This window comes from Anabas testudineus, chromosome 8 (assembly GCF_900324465.2).
Source record: "Anabas testudineus chromosome 8, fAnaTes1.2, whole genome shotgun sequence".
Classification (NCBI taxonomy): domain Eukaryota; kingdom Metazoa; phylum Chordata; class Actinopteri; order Anabantiformes; family Anabantidae; genus Anabas; species Anabas testudineus.
Window position 1 is genome coordinate 2,331,584 of NC_046617.1, and position 19,484 is coordinate 2,351,067.

General features: G+C 41.6%; 1 protein-coding gene across 3 annotated transcripts; it reads right to left on the reverse strand.

Annotated features, from left to right (window-relative positions):
* Positions 1-988: 988 nt before the first annotated feature.
* On the reverse strand, positions 989-19,207 carry LOC113152032 (TANK-binding kinase 1-binding protein 1-like). Of its 3 annotated transcripts, none has more exons than XM_026344956.1 (13): positions 19,079-19,207; positions 10,115-10,349; positions 9,845-9,976; positions 9,080-9,184; positions 8,814-8,964; positions 8,088-8,281; positions 7,668-7,735; positions 7,450-7,556; positions 6,389-6,579; positions 6,005-6,286; positions 5,759-5,839; positions 5,443-5,670; positions 989-3,158 (listed from the first exon to the last, which is right to left on the reverse strand). In XM_026344956.1, exons 1-13 carry the CDS (start codon positions 19,159-19,161, stop codon positions 3,030-3,032), a joined length of 1,986 nt encoding a protein of 661 aa, XP_026200741.1. In that variant the 5' UTR covers positions 19,162-19,207; the 3' UTR covers positions 989-3,029. The 3 variants fall into 3 exon arrangements, with proteins under 3 accessions (XP_026200741.1, XP_026200732.1, XP_026200750.1); XM_026344947.1 differs by having other exon boundaries at positions 10,109-10,349; XM_026344965.1 differs by lacking the exon at positions 19,079-19,207 and adding an exon at positions 18,600-18,952 and having other exon boundaries at positions 10,109-10,349.
* Between the last annotated feature and the right edge of the window lie 277 nt (positions 19,208-19,484).

The window sequence follows — 19,484 nt, forward strand, 5'->3', positions numbered from 1 at the left end:
TGTAAACATTGATCACAGTTGACAGCCTGAATCCCACTGAACATACTTGCTGTAGTGTGCACAGTTTTCTTGTGCAATAAAGGCCGTCCCACGCTGCTGGAAATTCTGAATGTGGGGCCAGTGATTTTTGTCTGGTGGGAGAGGGTAATATACAAGTTAGGTAGATTTTGACTTTTAAATCTCAACATTCATGTTCCCCTGAGAATGAACTGTCAGTAGATCAGTTTAAGACCATAAAGTTAAGACTTTTCCATTAACCTCAGCTGTACCTTGTGTTTAAAATCAAATAACAAATGTGCAAGTGTTAGCATCTAATTATGATAAACTTTGATAATTAAAAGCTGCTTCAAAGAGACAACAGCCTGTTTTTTGGACACACCCCTGCTGTGAGGCTGCACAGCAGTGCATGGAGCTACAGTAAATTAAACGTATTCTGACAGCGACCGTCAATGAAGCGTTGATGAAATGTTATTAGGAAAAAAAGAAATGACCAGTTGAGTGTGTCAGCATGCTAACGTTTGCTAATTAACTTAAAGTTACTGTTCTTCCTGTGGTGAGCATGAATGACTCAAGCGCCATGACAATCTGTCTGTCCTGAAACATTTAAACCACAACAGTCAACCTGATCATAGTTGTATTAACTTAAAACTTAGGAGATCATAAAAGTGAGGGTTCATCCTCTGGGGAGTAGGACTGTCTATGCACATTTTTGAGGGCTTCATTTCAGTATGCACTGCTACAAACACACTGGCTGAAGTAATGGAACTACTGTCATAGCCTTAGTTGTAGTCCAGCAAAGTGAAAACAAGCACCACACAGCAGGTTAACTAGTTCACATTTTATTCTATGTGGTTAATAAAACGTTGGTTTTATCTAATAAGACGTGCAGTGTCTCATTCCTGCAGCATACAGGGAGGCCTGAATGCTTTCATTTAGTGGATGTAAATAACACATTACACAACCTTTTTGCATCAAACCTCCACTCCTTTTTATTCTGAAAACCAGAGGTCGATATTGTGAATGTATTTCTATAAGGATATGTTCAGATTATTAGTCCAATTGCTGTGTTTAATAACCATGATTTTTTTCACACACCTCACATTTGTCCTCAGTACCACGAATGGAAGTCCGTTCATCTCCACTGAACGTTTTAGAGACAGAGCTGTGTAAACAAACTAAACCATCAAGGTCTATTCAACACTTTAGGCTAAATGTCCACTTATCAGCTGTTTCCGGAGCTTTCAACTGTATCACGTGTTCTTCACCAGCAAACTGCATCTATTGAATCACAGGATGTCATGTGAAAAGGTTAAATATGTAATAATTCTTCATTTTGGTGAACCATCCCTTTAAGTCTTGAGTTGAGCGATTCGCAGGATTGGTTCTCGATTCTGCGCGGACCTTTGTGTGACAGAGCCGACCTGCGTCTTAGAAGAGCAGCTTGATGAGGACTTGACATTTGAACTGTTACGACAGAATGAAACAGTCCACTCTGCTCTCTGTTATCTTTAGTGGAACAAAGAGTTCTACATGATCTCTTACAGCGTGCTTGTGTGATCTTCTACAGCTAAATGTCCTGATGAAATGTTTATAATTTTGGTCATTTGATTAAAAAGCATTTTGTTGTAATGATGATTCTAACTTGTTTTTTGCTTCGTAGGTTTGGCTTTCATCCTTAGAACTTGAACAGCTCAGAGTCAAGATACGTTTGGTATGTACAGCACTGTGGTCAAGTAATGGAGGTGTTAAGTGATGAAGTATCAACATATTCAGTGTGACACTGACTCAGCTTTACCTTGTATTGTACTGACACCATGGAGCTGGTCTTCACCCAAAACAAAAATACGTACATTTGTGAGCGTGGAATGTTTTTAGCGTAAAAATGTGATCAGTGTATGAAACAGAAACAAGATTACAAAAAAACTAGATTAGGAGAAAGTTCACTATATTTAGGAAAAGTCATAATGATCAGATATTATTATTAGTTTATACCATAATCAGAGTTATTAGAAATTAGAACTGGCAATGATAATTGAAAATGAGTGGTGATAGAAAATATTGTAAAGAATCTGGAGTGATGATTATGTGATAAAGTCTTTTAATTGAGGTGTTTTCCAATATTAAAGAGAATAAAGAAAACAACCTGTTATCACAGATTTAGAGAGAGACGTGACATCCGTCATGCATTGTTTTGTTTTTTTGATCACATTTTTACATTTAAACCATTTCACATTTGATTTGACATATTTTGCTTTGGAGCTCCACTAACCAATACGTCATCCCCATTTATTGTGATCAGTTCCAACTTATTAGCTGTATCCTTTAAAGAACAGCAGGGCAGCTCCCTTCAAATAGGGATTGCTCATGTATTTGGGAGTCAGCTAGTAGTCTTCTAGACTACATTTATTGTCATCACATACACACAGGTAAAGTACTTACTAACATTACTGTTACTTAAATAAGCCTATCCTTGGTAAAGTTCATTACATGTCCATACATTTTCATTTTAATCCTCTGCCAGGCCATTAGAAAAGGGAAATCCAGGTGGTCCTGACCATTCTCAGGTTGTTGTGTCTTTCCAGCACATGTCTCGTCTCCACGGCTGCTCTCAGTCCAGCAGATGTGAAGCTGAAAACAGATCTTGTGTGTCCGTCTCAGTGTATCTGGGAAATACAGCATCACTGTGCTCTAAGTATCTTGCTGTTCCATTGGCCCTCAGATCTATATACAAATTAGGTTGGAGTTTGTGAAAGAAGGAAATCCTCCATCTAACACACAATTATTGATATGGTGCTTTGTGTGATGCAAACAAAATGAGATTTACAACCTGGAAATCAAGAGTACAACAAGAGGCAAACTGGAAGGTCCCCGGTTTATTCCACACGAGGTGGGTGGTGGGGAGGTGGGGGTTTTGGAGGAGACATGCTTGGTCAATAAACCGTTCTTGGATTTAACCAAAATATAGAAAAGAATCAAGATGGCTCTGCCGCCTATTGCAGAAATAGGTGTAAAACACCTGATAATAAAGGTTAGATCTTGCTGTTCTCCAGGTGGGAGTCGATGTGTTTGATGAGGGCGTCGTCAGGGTAACCAGTTGGGAAGGTCAGCTGACACAAAGGACAGCTTCGAGCAGCACTCTCCTCTGACTCCATCCATAACTACAGACAGAAGAAGACAGGCGTGAGAGCAGGTACGTCAAAGCACAACAACACAAACAAAGCACAATCCCACAAGCTCTTTTCACACTTTGCTGACTTTTGATATGTTTGAATTTACTTGATTTAATCTCCTTGAGAAAAGTCTTGTGGAGAGGTGGCTACATTTAAAGTGTCAGGGGTTCAGGGTTTAGTGTTTTCTTCAGGAACACTTAGCCAGAGGGAACTGGTAATTTATCAGACCTGACATTAATGGTATAATATGATATGTTCACAGTGAGAAGTTAAGTTATATAAGTTATAAGTTATAATACAGTGAAGGAACAAAAGTTGTCTTTTCTCATTTATAATATTTCTTAATAAAGTCCTGATAACGGGGTGAACAGAGGTTCAGCTGGGGCTCCTGCTAACTGTAGTGTTTTGTAGGAAGCTGACATGACGAAACCAGCTGTTCTGATTATTGACATTTAGTTTTCAGGTTGTCTGTCTACACTGCCATCGCGATATCTAGGAAACGCTTGGAGGGAATTCCTTCAAGATCTTGTTGGCCAAACGGCTGTCAAAAAGTTCATTAGATTTGGCCCAATTGCTCATTTGGAGTCATATTAATTAGAATATACATTTTGACAAACAATGCATGTAAACAGCAACTTGACTGCTTGGCAGAGGCATACTGTACAACCACGAGGCAGTGATTCTAGTTTTAAATCCAATTTTAGAACCATCACCTTCTTATGCTTAAATTAAAGAGTATAAAGACACAACACTGCCATCTAGTGGTTATGAACCACTGTCTGCAATAAACCTTTGCATGCAAATCAACACAAAGCCTTTAGGAATCTATGCCGCTTTCCCACTTTTTATTCACTGTACTCTTCACTCAGCCACACACACTGACTCGTGTTGCTGTTAGTCTCACACACTTAATTCTTGCTGGTTAAACCTGAACCATTAAACCATTAAAGCATTTTTTTTTTGTTTCATTATTCAGCCAGCCTGTCTGCTGTGTCTGTGCTTGGGTTCTCTCCTTCAGTTTGCTGGTCCTTTACTGACCTGTGACAAATAATAATTCTGTGATTAATAATAATTCAGACCAGAGGATTGTACAGTACATGGTTAATAAATACATAACAGGTTTAGAAATACTATAATAATGAATTATTAAGTAATTATCAGTGCATAAGGTCTTCCTACTTTATTTATTCCACTTTAACAATTGATGGGTTCCCCTACCAATACCCCCTGTAAAGATTACTCTGACGGAGCTACAGTAGGAGAGTCCTGGGCAGAGATGCGAGAACCTGCTGGAATATTGACCATCTCAGCAGCACTCCATCAATCTGGCCTTTGTGGTAGCCCATTTTCCAACAAATTCACTTTGTCCTGAAGATATTTTAATTAACACGTATTTTTAAATACATTTGAAATAAAACATTGTGAACGTCCATGACTGACCAGTCATTCTGGGCTCCTACACCCACTAAATAAGTAATTAGTATTTGAAGAGCACAATATGTCTCACAGAAAGTGTTTTCTTTGACTTTTATACTAACTTTTTTTTTACTTTTGACAATGAAACCATAACACAACACTGGATACAGTTACATGTATGAGGACACTGATCTGATATTCAGTTTCAGGTTTCACTACCAGTCTCTCTTTTATTGAGTGAGAGGGATGGCAGCCTCCCAAGCTAAGATAGAGACTTTGCATGCTTTTCATCTGGCACCTTAATGGTTCAAGAGATTGGATCGGTATCGACAGATGCTCAAGGTTGTGGTGTTGGGATCGATAAATGGACCATTTTACTCTCTAGGCCAGAGGGAGCCTAGAGAGCCTATAAAGAGAGCATTAAATCATACAATGTATAAGTGGAGCCCTAGAATAAAACATAAATTCTAAATGAAGCGTAATGTGTCCACTTTAAAAGACTCTGAGGACACTATGTCTTTTGCATACCAAACTCCTGGGTAGTAGCATTCATATGGCAATGTATAGCAGCAACATGTGAAGAATTGGAAGGAGGATGGATGCAGCCAAATACAGGGAGCAACCTGCTTCAGAAAGCAGGAGACCTTAGACTGTACAGCACAGCAATGACATGAAGCATAGAGCCAAGGTGGCCCTGGAGTGGTTTGAGAAAGTCTCTGACTGTCCCTGAATGCACCAGACTAAAACCACATAGAACATCTGTGGAGAGACCAAAACCAGCTAAAAACAAACTCCCCACAGGGAGAACAAGAAATCTGTTGGTTGCATTGTGTAACCCTCGTCATTTTCTACTTACATTTATTGAGGGCCATGACTGAGCATGCTCAGTGTTCATGTAGAGAGGCAGATGGCAGGACAGGGTGGCAGGGCCTTCAGGGGCTGAGAAGGAAGGATGGTGTGGCTGTTTCCTAGGAGACGGGAACAAGGGATGAATGGGCTGTTCTCTAGGCGACGTCGAACCAATCCCAATGGCACCGAGGGTTCGAGGTGGGCTGGTGGGCGGCGACAGATATGTACAAACATCCTGCAAACGTACACAACACACAGAATCTATGTGTAAACAACCGAGCTTTACATCCAGGAAGAGCAAACATCACCATCATCATCATCACCTCCTCATCATCAGAGGACTGTGGTGGGGTCACCAGTGGGGTGGGCTCAGGTGGGTCGTCAAGGTGACAGAAGTGATGCACCTGGATGAGAGGAGGGATTATTTAAAAAGAGAAGTTTATAGGTTTATATAAGCATTACATATTACTCAGTGCTATAAACAGTAATTAGTAATCAGAAAGCAGCAGGGATGTTAAAAGTGAACTTCAGCAGTAAGTAGCTATACAGCTGACTTAAATAAAGCTCACCTCAGCAGCCATTGGGAAGCCCAGGTCCAGAGCACAGTGATGAGGGCTGCTGCTCAGGCTGCTGCCCCCACCTCTCTCTCCCCCACCTCCCCCTCCTCTCTCACCTCCAGCCCCATGAGCTGAGGCTGGTCTGACTGGGCCCAGCAAGGAAGTGCGAAGCTGGGATTTGTTTTGGCTGTAACCCTGCCTCTCGCCCAGGAGGGGCCTGGGCTTGGGGAGGGTGGACACTGGGTCCCTCATCAGGCGAGCTGGCGGCCTCTGAATGGCTGATGGGTCAGAAACCTGAGGAAAAGAGGAGGTCGAAAGGTCAAAGGATAATAAGAATTAATTAATTAATAAAGTATCGTTTTTTATTATTAGTAGTAGTAGTAGTAGTAGTCTCACCTCCGAGTAACTACGGCGACCTTGGAACTTTGCTCGCAGGCGGCTGCTGGTTAGCTGATGAGAGTAGGAGGCCGGGCCGTTGACTGGAGACAGAGGAGGAGACGGGGTGGGGAGCAGTCTGTCGGGAGAGAGTGATGGGCGCTGGGGGGATGTGGGGGAGAGACGCTGAGGAGCTGGGATGGGACGGGAGACTGTAGGAAGGAAGTAAGAAAGAAACATTATTTATTTAGGCTTTGTCCCTGTTCCTCACCCATGACACCCCAGTGTGGGAGAGCTGGAGCCTATCCCGGGTGTCATTGGCCGAGAAGCAGGGTGCAGCCTGACAGGTCACCAGTCCATCACAGGACTGACATACAGAGACAAGCCTTCATACTCACATTCATAACTATGGGTCACTGATCTGATTTTAAAGGTTATGAAGTCTGCACTTCACAGACTGTTAAAAGCCATGAGGAAGTTTCAGATTTGTTGGACACTTATGGACACAGTTCAAGCCAAACTATCAACAAAATATCTAACTGAGCAGTTTTTGACAAGTTTTTATGATTTCATAGAGTTTTTCTTTTTTGTACTAGGGCAGCACGATGATGTAGTGGTTAGCACTGTCGCATCACAGTAAGAAGGACCCTGGTTTGATACACTTTCTGTGTGGAGTTTACATGTTCTCCTGTGTGGGTTCTTGTCGGCTTCCTCCCACCTCAAAGACATGCATGTTAGGTTAATTGGTGACCCTAAATTGCCCATAGGTGTGAATGTGAGTATGAATTGTTGTCTGTCTCTGTATGTCTGCCCTGTAATGGACTGGCGACTTGGTGTACCCCGCCTCTCACCAGATGACAGCTAAGACAGGAGGTTAAGAAAATGGATGGATGGATGTTTAGGTCTTCATTTTATACTTGACAGTGAAGAGGCAGAGAGAGATGGGCTCGTCAAATCAAATTAGGGGCATTGGATTCACTGTCACCATTTGATACCAGTGCACTCTAGACTCAAGGCTCAATAATTACCCACTGATTTTAAATGCCCATATATTCCATTACGTCCTGACACCAGTGACCTACCAGGATCCCGTGAGACGTGTCGCAGAAGGTCACTCTGTTTGACAGCCAAACTGCGAACACGACCCAACTCTTCTGTTAGCTCAGTATAAGCCAACGCTAGGTTGACTCTGCAACGCACAAAAAGAGACTGAATCAATAAATGCATGTAGCTAACAAACCGATGGTAATATACTGTGCTTATACTGTGAAAAAGCCTCTTGGTTTGAACTAGGACTCACTGTTCGTCCCCAGCTTTCTTTATCCATTCTACGTCGCAGTGCTCACAGTGTGGGATTAACTCCTGTGACTGAGAGATGAGACAGAGCTGTTATTGGGCTTTTCATTGCTTTACATTGACAGTTTGCAGGTTTAAGTCCACTGACCATCAGTCATTTAAACCAGAGTACAACTTCAGTAGTACAGTAGTTTTTGGACAACAGTGGAGCTCAACAAGACAAATGATGAAGATACAAGCTTAGATAAACATGTAGCTGCTTTAATTGAATTTAGTTCTAACATTTTATATTCATTGCATTTCACTAATTTCATGCTCCACTCCACTGGGCCTATTACTAGTAGCTGAACTCTCTCTACAAATGACCACCAGAAGTGACAAAATCACCACCCTGTGGAAGTCTACAGCAGAGCATCGGGCGTACCTGTCTCTGAGCTTCCTGTAGCTGGGCTACCTCCTGCTGCAGTCTCTGAAACTCGGCCCTCAGCTCCTTCTCTCTCTGACAGGCTCCCTCGGCCTGATGCCGTGCCCCCTCCAGCTCGGCCTCCAGTCGCTGCAGCTTCAGGTCTGACAGGGCGTCCAGACTGCGGGAGCTCTGCAGTGTTGGCCCACGACCCTCTGACAAAACCACATCACTGCTTTACCATACTGTCAGTGGCGGAGCAGACTTCCATCCCTACTGTAAATCTTTAGCATTGTCTTTTTATATGGGAAGTTTGAATTATCTTAATTTCCACAGTATAGACCATGTACATATTGGTCAGTGTTTTTATTGTTACAGATCTGCTACAATCACATTCAAGATATAATAAAAAAGTAATATATATAAATACATATTTAATCTACAGTATATATATTTTGTATAACTGATAATAAGGTAATGCCTGCATGAAAATACCTTGGTGTTTTGCCATGATAACACTGATTAATAATATATGACTGTAACACCATTTAAAAACATGTTTTAGGTTAGGTCTATTAATGATATAAGTTATAATTGTATATGTGCTTGAAAGGACACTTAGCTTGAGTTGTATTACAATAATAATTACAGATAGAGATTAACAAATAATTAACCCTATATTTTGTGGTTTTTTTTTTGTTTTTTTGCTAATGACTGGGTTGTGTGCTGATACAGAACAGAACCCACCTCTGGGTACGTCTAGGCTGGCGTGGAGCTGAGACTGATGTGCGTCTTTGCTGCGCAGTTGCGCACTTAGTTTCTGGAGGGAGGTTTCCCTCTGTCTGAGAGCCACCTCCAGACTGTGGATCCTCTCCACATGCTGCTCTGCTAGAGTAGTCTGACATACACACACACACACACACACACACGCATACACAGGTGGAAAGGAAGTCCATGCTGCTACCAAGGACAGTAACATATTATATTATTTGTGTGTGTGTGTGTGTGTTTACCATCTTGTCTAAGTCTCTCTGGACGTTGCTTTTCTCCAAATGAATCTTCTCATAAGCCTGGATGACTTCCTCCAACCTCTCCTCTCTCTCCTTACTCTTCTGAAGCTGAAACAGAGACACTTTGTGTGGGAATAACATTTAGGTCTTATCATCACTTCAGCAGCAAATCATGCCATCATCACCGTTGCTGTATCTACATATTGTAAAATCTAAAATAAGATCTGAATTGTATTCAAATATTCTATTATGGTGTGTGTTAGTTTATTGGTAGTCTGCACATACATCTTTGGTTCATTGTTGTTGCTTTCTTTTGTGCCAAAGGTTTCTTTTTCCTTGGGAATTCTTGATTGTTATTTCTTGGTTATACTATGTCAGATTCGTATAGTCAGTCATCCAGGTAAGATTAGTAGTACTGAGATGGTAACAGTTGCCATGATTCAGTTGCCTGATCACAACATTTGTGGGAGCTGCTTCCATGTGTTGTTTCTGGTGCCTGTGTGTACAGTAAGTACTGTGCGTGGATTTGGTGTCTCACCAACCATCTGGAGCACACTTCAGCACAATCAGCGGCCTCGCACTACACAGTTCTTCCACACAAAGACAAATTAATAACCTCACCCCAAGGGTTGTGAGAAGAGACACCCGCAAAGCCACAGTACGAGTCCTTGTATGTTTGGTACTGATCTGCCATTAATATGACTTCCACAGCCTCCACTAGCTACGACTGCTACTGTTAACAGTTCCTGTCATAATAGTACTAGGTACCTCCTGAGTGAGGGAGTTGATCCTCTGTTGTAGGTTGGTGGTCTCTGATTGGATTACACTGGTATCCTTCATGATAGGCTCACAGGAGCAACACAGTATCCTCTCCTCTCCAAACTCACTGATCATGGGAAACTGGAAGGAATGAGAAGGCGATCCAGAAATAATGCATTCACTGTCTAACAACAGTCTCAGGTCTATTCTACTGTTCTCTGTATAATGTGCATAACATGTGTCTACTGTGTGTGTTTGTGTGCTGCTCTCCACCTTGACCTCGTAGTGTTTGAGTTTCCTCTTGATGCTGCTGTTCTCTCTCTCCAGACTTGCCAGCCTGGTCTTGATGTCATGATAGGCGGCAGCCAGTGCCAACCCTGAGGCTGGGTACATGTCATCTGGCAGCCGACTGGGCGACCAGCTTATCCCGGGTACGCCCACGTCATCTCTCAGTCCCTCTCCTCCTCCCAGTAGGCCCAGCTCTCCTCTGCCGAACAAATCCATCATCAGACAGCTGCAGGAGACAGAGAAAAAAGGTTCACTGTGGGCAGACGGAGAAAAGTCAGACGAACCATGACAGTTCAGCAAGTCCCTTTGCACTCTCCACCTCACATAGCAGGAGGTAAATAATCGCAAGAAATCTGCCAAGTCCCATGTCCTGGCAGAGGTAACAGCCAAAGTGTGCAGCCAAGAGCCCATAAGGCTGGCCAGGCAAAGGTTTGGTGTTTCTGCTGCCATAAAATTTGTACTTCCCCACTTTCCCAGGAAAGACATGAAGTATGCTCTCATTAGTGGTTTCCAAACAAATTCCCACTTAAATGAAAAAACTAAAAATATATACCTGAAAAATACAGTAAGATTTTTAGTTAGAAGCCTTCACTGTACATTCATGTTGGCAACATAAAGGACCAGACAGCTTTACCAGCCACATCTTTGCAAGAGCATGGACCTCCAATATGGCTGGCAGCTGTGGCGACAGATTGGAATGCGGACAACATATACGCTATAGATGCCAGACTTATCATTTCCACATCAACAGAGCCAAGAACCAACCACAAACAGCAATATGCAAGCACAAATCTACTCTCTGAAGTGGTAAACAATCCTACTTGACTTGACAGCATGTGACTGATCAGGACCTACAGTATATCTGAGCTATCCTGCCTTTTTTGGGACACGTGGACAGCAGTTACTGTGACTGCACATTTTTTAATGTGAGGACGTAAGTGGATTTTTAAACAATATCTCATCTCCCCCGTCTCTATGTAGGCCAGATTCTTACCTCCCCTTTAAGTGATTGATCGTGTCGTGATGGAGGCAATGTCCCGTCTTTTTCATGCTTCAAGTGGGTTGGGATGCATTGTGTTGTGTGTACAGCATGTCTAACTTGACATTTAAGGCTGCTGTTTCCCCCTTTGTCTTACAAGCAGATGAAATTGGCAGGTGACAAGACTGCAAGAACTAAGTTACTGGTAATCCTTGTGAAACCACTAATTACAGTAGTGTTTCATCAGCTTCCAGTCGTTATGTTAAGCTCATTTCCCTGTACCTGCACTGTAGAGTTGACTTCGTGTATAGATTTAGTTAGTATAGTTTAGTTCCTTTTCACTAGAATCCCATGTGTTGTTTTGATGTATGGTACCAAACATGCAAAAACCTGAAACAGCTCAATAACAAAAGTCGTACTTATCTTTCCAATGAGAAATTTGCAAAAGGTAACTGATTACTTTCTTCCTGCAAGTAGCAAAACTGTCATGTGAGACTTTTAAAAAGGAAATGATTATTCACTGTCTGAATATATATCAGAAAATGACCCACAGCACAACTCCATTGTTGAGTGTTCAGCACAGTCTCTGGATCTCAACATGTCTGAGCTGTTGTGGAAGCATCACATTTCCAACTTTTCCAATGACCATATGAATTATTTGTTTAGCTATATATCATTTACCAACTTAGTTTTCATGTATGTTGTCATAGAAAAACAGACATTTCTAAGAGATAAACTTTTGAATGGCAGTGTATATTGTTTAGGTCAGTAGAAATGCTGAAAGGAATGTTATTGGTGATATCTTCCCTTTGCATTTCAAACATCCTGGTTCTTTAGGAACAGCAGGCTGTCACAATGCAGCACATAAGAGCCAACTGTAGTTCTGAGAGCCATGTGTCAATTATGGGCAAGAATATTTTTTTGTAGAATAGTAAAAGTGGTACAATTATGATCATTTCAATTTAAGCGACTCTCATACCCTCTCTAGTGTCCTTTACCAGGACGCTGTTGCTCCCATGTTCAGCATGTGAGTGTGTGTGTGTGTGTGTGTGTGTGTGTGTGTGTGTGTGTGTGTGTGTGTGTGTGTGTGTGTGTGCGTTGAGCCTAAAGAGAGCTGCAGTAGCAGAAAGAGGTCAAAGAATCTCTCTGCAGAAAAACTCCCACTCTTACAACCCACGGACTCTGTCTCTCTCTCTCTCACACACACACACACACACACACACACACACACACACACACACACACACACACACACACACACACATTCAGCCCACACACTGCTTGTGTCTATCATCTATCTATCCAGCGTTTTCACTACACGTCCCTCTGAGGTTTCAACTCAATTCACTTAGCTCGATTTTTTTGCAGGAAAACACACAGGCAGTCCAAGCCAAGGGCAGATCAGAGTAGGGCCATATGTCTTCATCACATGGTCCCTTAATTTATTAATGGACTAACGGCCCACATTACCCACAACCCCATGCAGTTCAACTCAAAACTCAATGGACTCACTCATCATCACATTGTGTACTGTGGTAGTATCCATGTTGAATACACACTGATCAGCAAAAGTGATCATGCCATCATCAGTATTTCATTCTATTTTCCCCTAATGTTATCTAAGATTTTTCTAAGATAACATTAGGAATTACACACAGATTAACAAAAATAAGAATTAAGTAAGTCAAGAGCTCACATGAACATGCATTTTACCAAATTACCCCTTTGTACACAGAAATAAATTAATAACAATAAAAAATAATAAGAAAAACAGCTTGCTCTGGAGAGGGTCTGTTTGTGCACATTTTCAGACTTGCTGCTCACTATGAGCTACACTGTCTTTCAGCATGACAGTGAACAGGCACATTTTGGGGACTTTAAGGGCCTGTTTTTAACCCTGAGGGGGCATAATATGAACACTTAAATGAATGTGGTTGAGCACTGCCCACTTGTCATCAGATCACCCAAGACCCAAGTCGTAGATGCAAAACAATGGTCACTATTAACATAAATACAATCTGCACATAGTAGCTTTGTAACTATGCAGTAACCAATTTTATACGAGCTTTAAAGCCAAGTTTGAGTTTGAATGTAAAGTACTGTACACACTGTACTAAATTTGAGTTTATGATCAAATATCCCAGCATGAAAAAATATCAAAGCAGAAAAACTAGCCACATGGAACTGTAACAGATGGCAAGCTGAAATGAACTGATTTAACTGATCAAGAAAAAAAAGAGACGAAACAAAGACGAACAAAGAAAGAGACAGTAACACAAAGCAGAAAGCTGATTGGTAATGATAAAATGTGAGGAGACATGACAAAAAAATTGAGAAAGAGCTGAGTACATGGCACCATAACTGTGAGCTCACACACACACACACACACACACACAACAGGCTGAGATTCGAGGGAGAGAAAGACTTAAAATGAGGGTGACAGACACACAGAGCAATGAGAGATGGAATAAGAATAACTAAAGAACACTGAATATGACAGAGACAGAGACAGAGACAGAGGGAAACAAGAGTGAGATGGAACAAAGTAGGTGGGAGAAGTATATGTCGTACTACTTGATGTGCTTCCTAGTTTACGAAAGTACAAAAACTTAAATTGGAATTGGAAAAACAAGTCTAGTTAATCTCCATTTAATAAGCAATAATGACAAAGTGAAAATCCTAAATGGATTGGATACAGTTCAGAAGGCATAAGCGTCTACAAGCCCATCAGACCTGAATCTAGATGGGACGTTTATCACACTCTTCCAAACTCCAACAGATTTTATGGGAAGTGCCTTTAAATTGTTACTACACAGATGTTCTAAGGGGTTTCTAGTCTAGTCTAGTCTAGTCTGGGATTTGGTTAGTCTGCTTTGAATAATCAGTCATGCTGAAAGATGAACCCGCCCCCCAGTCTCAGCTCATGATGTCTTCTCTGTATTTGGCTTTGCTTCACCTCTGACCAGTCCTTCTGCTCCTGGCGCTGAAATGCTCTGAGTAGCAGGATGCTACCCCTTTTACCCCGGTGAGGTAGGAATAGTGTGATCCAGTTGAGGAGGAGTGCCAAAGAGCCCTGACTAATGGAGTTTTACTGAGTTATTCATTATGCTGCCGGTTATGAACTATCTGGTCCAGACCTCGTGCAGATTTGATCTTTTATACATGCGGCACATAACAGGAGACTGCTCATGTTAGCTGGGTTCTCACATGGGGAAATAGTTTGGATTTGGTATTCTTAGGGTAAAGCTTGCACAAGCTGTAGCCTGACCCAAACAGTACACTGTAGAAATCATGTTGTTTTGTTTACACGTTGAAGCAGATGATTAATGTGAATGTGTTATGTATGTTACCTTGAAGGAGAGAAGTGTGAAACAAAATATTTCCCATACTTTCTGGTGTTGTGCTGAGAAGATTGACAGAAAGGAATCGCTCATTTGCTCTCGTCGCTGCGATTACACACTGCATGGGCTCACGCAGACAGTATCCAGACTTTGTACTGATGTACTCTCAGGATAGATTCAGGGTAATTTCTGAACTAACGACTCTGACATTTGCATTTTCACATGCCGCTCACCCAGGTAATGTCTAGAGAAGTTCAGGTTTCCATGTCTGATAATGGCTTATAACCATAAGCCATTATGTGGAGGTCTACAGCACCAGAAATGTTTTGTTTTTTGTGACCAAGCTGTGTGATGTTGGTGGTCTGGACATGATCGACACGTCAGAACACAGGGAATCACAACTTGTGCTGTGTATTGGGCTGCACAGTTCCCATGCTGATCCCTGTTCACCAGGACATTAAAACAACCAGGTGATGTAAATGCAGTGACTAGTCTGATCAGGTATGATAAAAGCAATTTCTGATGTTTCCATTGAATGTTTGTTTTATGCTCTAATTATGAATATTTCTTAGCTCACATCTCTTCCTGTAAGAGGGACCAAACTACATCACTGTGAGAACAGTACTTTTTTCTTGTACTCCATCCATAGTCAGGTCTTTGGTGCTGAAATGTTGTAGGCCATCCTCTGCCCTCTCCTCCCACATGTGTTCACACAGATACCAACTTAAAACATGCTCTCCAAACCCCTTTATCTCCCTACCTTCTGAACAAACAGTACTACTGTTACAGCCAGCAGATACTCTTGGCCCTATTGGACTTTATCCAGCTGCTCTACAGGAGAATGACTGAGCAGACCACCCACCTCCTGCTAGTTTTAGCTTTTCAGATGGGGAGGAAGGTGTAGTAAGGAGAAATGACAGGTAAAGCCAAATGAGTTTCAGTCGGCTTCATGAAGCCGAGTCTTTTGTGGTATTATGATCCTTTGAGATACTGATAGAGCTCTGTAGAGATTTAATATCAATTTCAGCTATTAAGTCACAAAGAGTAGTCATCTGCCTGTTTGTGCAAAGAAGTTTAAAATGTATTTTACAGCAATGTTTTATTCCTTCATCACACATTTTCTATTAACCAGCATCTGTGCAGTGTACACAGTGTACTTCATCAGGCAACTCAAAGGCCTGATGACTAATTTGGGTAAATTATTGAAAGCAGTCACTGTTAAAGTTAGAAGTTGCAAAGGTATTTTGAACCCAATCCATCATTTAGATATGTCTTATGGAGGTCACGAAGGAAGGTGAAGTACATCCTGGACAGGTTGCCAGACAACATTCAACCCACGTAGGCACTAAGAAACATCCAAACTCAGACATCTGGCAGATTTGAAATCAGAACCTTAGTATGTGATACTGCTGCCTGTGGATTTTGGAGAGATTCGCTGCTGCTGCAGTTTGGTTAAGGTAGTTACACAACTTTTGGGCCTGGTAGTATTAATATTTGTTTTGTCTCTTTGTAGCAGCTATTGTCAGCACAACATACATACGAGTTGGTCTATTTTTTACAGTAAAAATGAGCACGAAACATCAACACAGTTATCGCATAAAGTTATTAAGACTCACTGATTTCATCAATTGTTAGTTTTGTATAGATGCCAGCTTCATTTTTAAGTAAGTGGTGGGTTTAAAAATCACTGCTGCTGCATCCAACACGCATTTCCCACACTTTTAGAACTGGCTTGGTCAACTCAGTTGACTTTCACATCAATATGTTAAAAGCCACTAACTAACAGAAAGCCCATTAATCGACCCGTTTATCTATGTACAGTATATGTGCTAATCCATCCAGTCCACTAATGCATGACCAGCAAGGAGAGGAGGTCACTGCGCAGAGTCAAATATCTGACTCCCAACTAATCACACTATGCACTCGTGCACAGACCTGGTTACTCGTGGAGCAGCAGGAGGCACAAAGCAGATGGGGATAAAAAAAAAGGCATATTTAGGCTTTGCTGACATGTGTTCAAGCTAATGGGCCTTTTAATTAAAATTATATATCATTCGGTCTGGTTCTGTGTAATTTGTTTAATTGCATAGTTAATTTATATATTAACACCAGTGGTCTGTTTCATCAATCTGGAATTCAGTATTAAAGTCTTAGTGTTTTCATGCTGTGACACACATTTCTTAATATTCAGGGATTGTTTTGAAGGCATTAAATGATTGTTGTTACAAATTTTTCCAGTTCAGCAGCAACATTCCAACAGTTAAACTCTACTGTGGAACATGAATGTGGGCTGATATGAACCCATTAGAGGACATCAAGGCCATTGGACTTTATTGCTGTCAAGTAAGCCTTCCAGGCAAAGCTTCTGCACTGTCCCCAGTCAAATGCATTAGACATAATTATAGTTCATTAGCTTGGATGTCCTAACCCAAAGGCACTGTACTTGGCCCCTACTACCTGCAGATGACCAACCTAGCACTAAGATCAGACTGTGTCAAGTCTGATTTAAACTATGCAACATACAAGACAGAATGTTCATGGCACATTAAACATAGACGGTAGCATGGAGGGAAGAGCAGTAGTAAACAGAGCAAAGGAAATGTTCCCGACAGGTTCAGAATTGCTGTTACAGTGCTCCGCTGTAATTAAATCACAGCTTTTGAGTCCTGTATGTATAATGTGTTTTCTTTTTTTTTCAGAGAAATAATGTAGGCTACTAATTGATGGCACAGGATAATACAAACATTAATTGTGTGGATCTAATTTTATCGGTTAGCCGGTTGGTTTGCACAAGTTTAAAACCTTCAGACAGAGTGACTAGAATAGATTAATTTTTGTGGGCTTTGAATGCTTGAGGGACAATGAAAGAGAATAAATGGTAAAAATGTCACTTACATAAACTAATTCCTCCAATTCTCATCATGCATTCATTCATTTTCACCCCTTTGCAACCAAGGAGGTTTCAGGACTGGTTCAGTGCCGTCGCCTAATGTCTAACCAGTTCAGTTTGCAACAGTCAAAGAACCAGTCCTCTGCCAGGAAAACTCATTCCAGAGCTGCATCATCTCTTTGCTGGTCTAGCACCAAGAACCACTTATGTCAGGGGCTGGTAGTAACCAACAAGCAGTCAGTGTCAGAACAAATCATATTTTCATTTATAAAAAGCAAAGTTCAGCACCAAATGCTTGGCCTGTGGGTGAGGGGGCACAGTAACTCATTTGGGGGTTGACAAAGCCTTTGTATGCAGCCAACAGCATCAACTAAAACTTTGTTGTAAAGATAAAAATCGATCTATTATTCCTTAGATGTATTTAAATGTGATGTGTGATGATACCAACATTGTTGATTATAAGTAAATAGCTCAAGGTTAAGGCTAACAAGGGTTTACACTACATGGGCCACCCAGAGATGTTGCCTGCTTTGGCTCTAATAGCTAGTGATAGGATAATAAAAACAAAAATGACAGGCTTTGTAACGACAAACCAATATAAGGTAAACAAACCTGAATATAAATTTAGGAAATTCAAAAACATGAAGTATGAACTGTTATTCGGTTTCTCATCTTTCCAGTCACTTCAGCCGGTTGAGGCAGATGGCCACCCACCCTGAGCCTGATTCTGCTGGAGGTTTCTTCCGTTAAAGGGAGTTTTTCCTCTCCACTCTCGCCTAGTGCTGCACAGGTGGGGTTGTTGGTTTTTTTATGTAATTCTGAATACAGTCTTCAACCTTAAACACTGTAAAGTGCCTTAAGATGACTTCTGTTGTGATTTGGTGCTATACAAATACAATTAGGTTGAATTAAATTAAGCCATCATTACCAACTAGAACATAAAAATGATTAATACATTGATGCATAAATCATTTCCATCTTATAATATCTTATTAATTGATGTAAAATGAGCCATGAGTAGTTGCAGTTACAAATAACATTTTGAATACAGGTCATACTAGTAATTCTATTTATTTGTACACTGTGGTGTTGCTACTTTTACTTAAGTAAATGTACATTTTTTTTCCACCATTGAATTGTGTTAAACGTCAAATTCAGATGAACCTAAAATATAAAAAAAAACTGACACAATTAGGATTTTTCAAAGTGCGTGGAGGGGTCTGCGCCCCCTTGTCACCCCCAGTGAAAACTGCGCCCCTGTCTTACCTTGATGTGTTCCAGAAAACGACAACACGTCAACGCAACAGTGAGTCCATGCTCTGTGCGGGCGCTGTTAAAGCCTCATTACAAACCAGCAGAGGACTGAACACAACTGGAAATGATTCCGTGGTACGATCTGCACCTAAATCGTCCTTTAACGTCTCCATAGCGCCGCGTAGCGTTCCTGTGGTGAGAGTTTCTATGAACCTAATCGAGCTCGGTGAGATCTATGTTTCTCACATCTTCACTCTCACATCACCCTAGCTGATGTTTGTCTGGTGTCCTTCTCCTACTCCTGACCGCGTCGCCGCGTCACCGCCGAGCGTTTTCCCCGACAGAGTCCGCCGCTGCGCAACCCAAACATCCCAGCTTGTCCCGCCATGCAACATCTGATGAGCTTTTCTCAAACGACGCTGACAACGAAACATCCGCGACGGACACATTAAGACAAGTTGAAGAAAGAGCAGAAAAGCCGGTGTACTCACGTCTCTGTAATGAAGCCATGAAGATGATGGTGCTGATGGTGCTGATGGTGCTGAGGAGGGTCGACATGACTGGAGTCTGACATCAGCAGTGGATGCTACCGTGTGTGTGTGTGTGTGTGTGTGTGTGTATGTGTGTACCTCCCCCTCCTCTCATTTGACCATAACCTAGCAGTGGGGGGGGGGGGGGGGGGGGGGGGGGGGTGAAAGAGGAAATCATTGTCATCAGGGGAGAAGCAGCTCACAGGAGTTCAGCTGAACACTCACAGATGAACCTGTACTCACATAACACATCTGTTTCAAAATAAAAGCCAGACATGAGGCCGCTGACACGTTTGTTTTAATAAAGAAATATCCAAAAGCATGTCTGCAGGTTTCCACTAGAGCAAAATGGAACATCTGTAACGCC

What these genes read in the sequence shown, in the direction of transcription:
- LOC113152032 (XM_026344947.1), bottom strand. Translation starts at nt 19,161, where the DNA reads ATGTCAGACTCCAGTCATGTCGACCCTCCTCAGCACCATCAGCACCAT. An exon ending in GTCGCCGTAGTTACTCGGAG is followed by an intron (nt 6,287 to 6,388) that starts GTGAGACTACTA and finishes TCTTTTCCTCAG; the next exon opens with GTTTCTGACCCATCAGCCAT. An exon ending in GCTTCCCAATGGCTGCTGAG is followed by an intron (nt 5,840 to 6,004) that starts GTGAGCTTTATT and finishes CCTCTCATCCAG; the next exon opens with GTGCATCACTTCTGTCACCT.